This window comes from Denticeps clupeoides, chromosome 10 (assembly GCF_900700375.1).
Source record: "Denticeps clupeoides chromosome 10, fDenClu1.1, whole genome shotgun sequence".
NCBI lineage: Eukaryota > Metazoa > Chordata > Actinopteri > Clupeiformes > Denticipitidae > Denticeps > Denticeps clupeoides.
In genome coordinates this window covers 19,826,578-19,831,940 of record NC_041716.1, presented here as the reverse complement: position 1 = coordinate 19,831,940, position 5,363 = coordinate 19,826,578, and the positions used below count along the sequence as shown (strand labels likewise).

Sequence of the window (5,363 nt, the reverse complement as noted above, 5' to 3'; positions counted from 1 at the left end):
TCTCTCTCTCTCTCTCTCTCTCTCACACACACGCCGTTCAGAACAGTTCCCGCCCTCCCCTCTGACCAGGCCACGCCCCCCGGCCTATAAATACCGGCGCGGATATGAATACGCCGCCCTGTCCGCTCGGTGTCCGCGCCCGCTTTCTGGACGTGAATCGCTGCTGTGACCTTGCTCGGTCTCGCGGGAATAATGCGGGGGTCATGAGTCCAGGTGCGGTGACAGCAGTGAAATAAAGTCTGGCTGTAAGCGTGGGTAGAAATCGATACCGACATGCACATCTCCTCGGCGCTGGGGTGTACCGTTTTTTTTTTTGTTCGTGCTTCTGTAGCTTTTGTTTAGACTGAACGCCCCCCAGACATGATGTGACGCAGAACAGCGCGCAGGAAACGACGCTTGGATCACGATGTGCAGCTAAATGTGCAAAAATAAAAGAAAATAAAAACTGTCCCCAAACAGTGATAATGACCCCCCCTCACCATAATAAATCACATTTTTTAAATCCACATTCGACATGGACCTGTATGGAAGTGCATGAAGTTAATAAAGTAACGGCAATTACATTATATATTTATCAATGATACAAAAAATACAAATAGGTTACATATTTACATATTAGAGTTTACATATATTTAGAATATTAATACAATGAATAAGTAATACATACGTATTGCAATAGAAAAATTTACAAAACAAATATACAGCACATATGTAACACAAAAATGTGTATACATTAAAACATGTTATTCACTAATGAATACATTTATGGCGCTACACTGAAAGCACTTTCAAACTAATTTAGTGTTCTGCACTGTCAGTATCAGACAAGCTGTTTTGCCCCCAACCCTCCACCCATAACTTTCTTCCGTCTGCTTCCTTCCTCCACAGTCCTCTGCATCACAGTTGCAGGATGTGGTGACGAGTGCATAGAAATCAAACCCCATCACTTGTTTCATGATCTGACACACACACACACAGTTAAGAATGAAATGCATACAACAGGACAGTAAGATCAAAAACTCCCCAGCGGTTAACTCGGTCAGAAGACGAACCCCACCCTGCAAAAGTAGGAAGTGTAACTGTCTCCAGTGACAAAGATGTAACTGATCATGAACAAACTCCACCCAACCAAACTGATGTTATTCCAGGATATTGGAGCATCTGACATCACAGATTATTCATACAACTAACTCCGGCATTGTACATTGTACACCTGCCCCCCGCCCGGAACCCACCCTCTTCCTCTCCTTTCACTCCCTCGGGGACAGTTCAGTTTCCACTTGGTCAGTCAGTCCCTCGCAGCACTGACCTACTTCATCATTATGACTCTCTAACCCCCAAAAAATATACTCACACAGTCACGCGTTGCTGTGCAAGCATCCTAATTATTTAATTGTACTCTCCAGTGATGCACATGTAAGCACACACTGCATAACGCGCACACACACACAGAAATAGATCCCCCCCCTTTCACAATCACAAGGCCACCACAACGTGCACATGGTCTATATCTGGTGCAACGATTCATAAAACCCAGTGGAGGGTTGCACATGATGCCATGTCCAGTTATCAGTGACAATTGTGTGCATTTGCCATATGTTGTGGAAAAACAACAAACATTTGTACAAGTTAATATTAAATAACATTATTATTAACATTATAAGTTAAAAACACAAACTCCTGTATGCTGTGCTGCTGAAGTGACAATGTTTCATTTGCGTGCAGTAGTACAGCCTGGTGGCCGTCTTGAGAACTAGCGCTCAGAGATTCACATTCTTTTTCACTGTTCAAATAAAAAAACACTCAGTGCACTGTTACAAAAAAAATCAGATTTAATATGCACTTTTAACATTAATATTCATACAGTCCATTCATAATGTACTACCTTGTAGGACCACCTAGATCATCTCTTTGCAGAGGCTCATACTGGAGAGCAGCCAGATTCAGGATGGACTCTAGGAGGCTTTGCTTCCATACTCAGCGAGGCTGTGACTGATGCCTCATCTGGTTGGCCTGTTGGGTGGCCTTCGCCAGCTCCTGCTGGGACACAAGGCCAAAGCTCTGCAGAGCCGACAGCAGTTGTGAGCGGGCACTACCAATGAAAGAGTTGGAGAGGAAGGCAGGAAGACCGCCACCCCTCTTAAAAAAATAGAGTGGGACCCGAACCATTCCCAGTACCTGGAGATGTATAGAGAACAAAGAAAGGAAGAGATAGCATGTCCTCACAGAAAGTAATGAAAGTAACTCAAGCGACCTTGTTTATTTACAGCTATGTGTATTGCCATTTTGATAAAACACACAATGAAAACCGCAACCCTTTGGTTATGAGTCCGCTTCCTCGCCTGCCACCTTAAATTATTTTACATTAAATATATTCCAGTTTCAAAAAATTGAAAATTAAATGTTCTCTTGCATACAAAACAGCAACTGGGTAAATAAGGTTTGTTCATTAAGGCAAATGAGATTTTCTAACAGTTGAGTACCAATTTTGAGGCCGGATCAGTTTTGGGTTCAAGCTCTCAGGTACAGATTAGGGTGTGACAGTAATTTTAGGCCCATTCAGGACTCTTTTTGCCAGAAAACTCATCATTTTTAATGCTAATATTGATGACCACACTCTGAGGTGCTCTGGATAAGGTTCAAATGTAAAATGCCCCAAACCTCTAATCCATGGTCTTTTGCCACAGTTACTGCAGCCTTCTCCACCTCCTTGATTTCAGACTCGTTCATCTTTTTTGCATAGAAGTGAGTGATGAGATTGGGGACAGCTGGAGCGAGGCTGGATGACACATGATCTTCGGGAGAGACCAGAAGTGCCACACCCAGCTCCTCTTCCAGCTCTCTACTGAGACCAGACTCCAGCGTCTCCTTGGACAGGTCGACTAGGCTGAACAGGAATGGCAAACTGGTGAAGACTCAAGTAATGGGATCTGATTACCACAATACATTAATAATAACCCATCTTACAAAGACGGGAGACATTGATGGACTTGCTGTTAATAAAATGAGCAAACTCCACTTTTTTTTTTAATTCACTGTCTCTATCCGAAACGGAAGTATACTGTCCTGATCCAGCTGCAATCTCCGGAATAAACCAACCTCGTACTTACCCCCCCGGAAAGCCCAGCAAGCCATCGAAACGCATCTGCATCTGTGGAAACGAGTCAGTAATGTAGAGTCTAGTCAGCTCGCTGCTTTATGTGCATTAAGTGCATGCATCTGAATATCTCACCAGAACTATGTGTTTAGTCTGATATCTTCCGAAGAGTTTGCTGTCTGTGTCCGCATACAGCATTACATGGCACGCGTGCCTGTGACGCGGGAGCGACAGCGCGTCTTCTTTTGACATTTGCGACATTTTGCAGTTTCTTTACTACATTAAAGGAAAATTAACGCGCAAACTCCACCCATGTAAACAATCAAAAGCCGCGTGACTGAAGTTCATGTGACCCCATCCCACCGCAAATGAAGCGAGGCTATTTTGGAAGGGGCGGGGCATCGCCGCGACAGCCAATGAGATTAAAAGCTTCAAACTGACCGCAGGTCAGTGAAACGTTTTCGGTAGAGTGGTAAATCTTGACCTGAACCCGACACGACGGGACTATAATACATATTCTTTCCGTACGATTCACTGATTGTAAGTGTTTCGCGTCTGGTACATTTGATTCATTAAAGTTAATATTATGAAATGTTAATTTGATTAGCAATTGTCGGTCAGGTGATGCGTTGTAATTATCGCGAGAGATGTTGCGTCTTATATGTCTGTCTGGGATGGCACTGCGCTTTATGCATATGACAAACCTAAAATCTTAAAAGCATGGACGAGGTGAAACGGAAGCCAGATTCCGGCGGTTGTGTTATGCACCTGGAACAGCAGCAAAGTCTGAGGCATGGAAAATTTCTGACCCTGTGCATAATGAAAATAATTGGTTACGTGAAATGGAAAATATGCATTATATTCACATCCGATCCGCTCAATTTCTTTCCTTATAAGTCTAGCACTCGTAAAGCAAGGCCAACTTCTAAAAAAACTGGTTTTGTCAGGTTTGATTCTGTGTGGCTCGGCCCCACCCTTTAGACACGATTACAGCACTAGTTTTCATTGTTTGACTTATTTATAAATGGCTCTGGTTGTATACGATGCGACAACATATTTTACCCTTTCACCTTATTCTATAAGGCCTTATATATAATCCTTAAATAACAAATTCTATATGACACCATACATCTATCAATTTTCCACACCCACGTTTGCAGTCCAGGGTGACAATATAAACTGTGTTAGGTAAGAGATTCGGTATAATATTTCCCAAGAAATAAAAAGCACAACACATTTATTTACCAATTTATTGTGACTTCCTACTAAACTCTGCAGGAAAAACTGAGCTCAATGATTAAAAACAAAATGGGGCATCAAAAAAAAAAAAAATCCAGTATAATTAGGAGTCTGAGGAGGAAGAATCTTTGACATCTGTGCTCTCTGTTGCCTCGCTGACTTCACTCATCTCTTTACTCTCGCCTCCACTGTCGCCATCTCCCTCTTTCTCACCATCCTGCACTTTCAACTTCTCAGATAGTTCTGTAACGGGAGGTTCGAAGGAAGGAGACTGTTCTGAACCCCAAAGTCGTACACCAGGCTTCTGCAACTAAACAGTAGGACAGTTATGCAGAATGGACAACAGCTTGAATATAAATAAATAAATAATCTGATTATTGAATAATGTCAAAAGCACTAACTTCATCTGCCATTTGAGTGAGGTTCCTCTTCATGGCATAAGCATCTTCCCCATCAGCATAATACTTGGGCTCCACTTCGCTAATCCTGCATTTAAAAATGACATTCAGCTGGGTAAGAAGCCCTTTTATGGGATCACACTTTCTTAAAGTTGAAGACAGTACTGCAAGATTTTTTCAGATAAATAATGTTGAAGCTTCCAAAAAAATAAAAAAAAAGAGAATACTTACTGAAATTTTAGGGTGTTTGAGTAAAGGTGAAGAGCTGCTCGATTGCTATGGGGGAAAGGCAAAAGTTGTTCAACATAACAAATGGAATACGATTAATTGCAGAAGAAGGGATGTTTGGGCTGAGTATACCTCTTTCGGACATGTAGAGAGACATATTTGGCATTGAAGTTCTCTATCATAGCCCTGCTGGCCTGATCCATAAGTTTTTGGGCCAGGCCAAGCCGCCTATGGGAACGCTTCACTGCCTGCATGTTCAAAAATTAAATTACAAATGTATTATAAAACCACCAGAACAGAATAATCGGTTCAAATATTTTTTTTAAAAAGTGAACAAAAAACAGAACTTACCAGAGATGTGATGTGTCCATGGGGTACATCATCAGGATCCTCTTCCCTGT

At 42.1% G+C, this 5,363-nt stretch overlaps 2 protein-coding genes across 2 annotated transcripts in view; both read right to left on the bottom strand.

The window, feature by feature from the left end:
* Positions 1-1,814: 1,814 nt before the first annotated feature.
* LOC114798582 (U8 snoRNA-decapping enzyme) lies at positions 1,815-3,451 on the bottom strand. Its single transcript, XM_028994403.1, has 4 exons — positions 3,233-3,451; positions 3,111-3,151; positions 2,662-2,887; positions 1,815-2,178 (listed from the first exon to the last, which is right to left on the bottom strand). Exons 1-4 carry the CDS (start codon positions 3,356-3,358, stop codon positions 1,978-1,980), a joined length of 594 nt encoding a protein of 197 aa, XP_028850236.1. The 5' UTR covers positions 3,359-3,451; the 3' UTR covers positions 1,815-1,977.
* A 934-nt stretch (positions 3,452-4,385) lies between these two features.
* naa10 (N-alpha-acetyltransferase 10, NatA catalytic subuni) overlaps positions 4,386-5,363 on the bottom strand; it is a 1,837-nt gene continuing 859 nt past the window's right edge. Inside the window, exons 4-8 of the mRNA XM_028994248.1 lie at positions 5,314-5,359; positions 5,095-5,210; positions 4,966-5,010; positions 4,738-4,822; positions 4,386-4,646 (exon numbers count right to left, since the gene is read on the bottom strand). Coding sequence (XP_028850081.1) covers positions 4,440-4,646; positions 4,738-4,822; positions 4,966-5,010; positions 5,095-5,210; positions 5,314-5,359 — 499 coding nt within the window. The 3' untranslated portion in view covers positions 4,386-4,439. The remainder of the gene's footprint in view (positions 4,647-4,737; positions 4,823-4,965; positions 5,011-5,094; positions 5,211-5,313; positions 5,360-5,363) is intronic.

Bases quoted from the DNA above. Each gene is read 5' to 3' on its own strand.
- LOC114798582 (XM_028994403.1), bottom strand. From the start codon at position 3,358: ATGTCGCAAATGTCAAAAGAAGACGCGCTGTCGCTCCCGCGTCACAGG. The intron at 2,888-3,110 runs GTAAGTACGAGG...ATTCCTGTTCAG, and splicing joins TTGCTGGGCTTTCCGGGGGG to CCTAGTCGACCTGTCCAAGG. The intron at 2,179-2,661 runs GTTTGGGGCATT...ATACATCTCCAG, and splicing joins CAAAAGACCATGGATTAGAG to GTACTGGGAATGGTTCGGGT.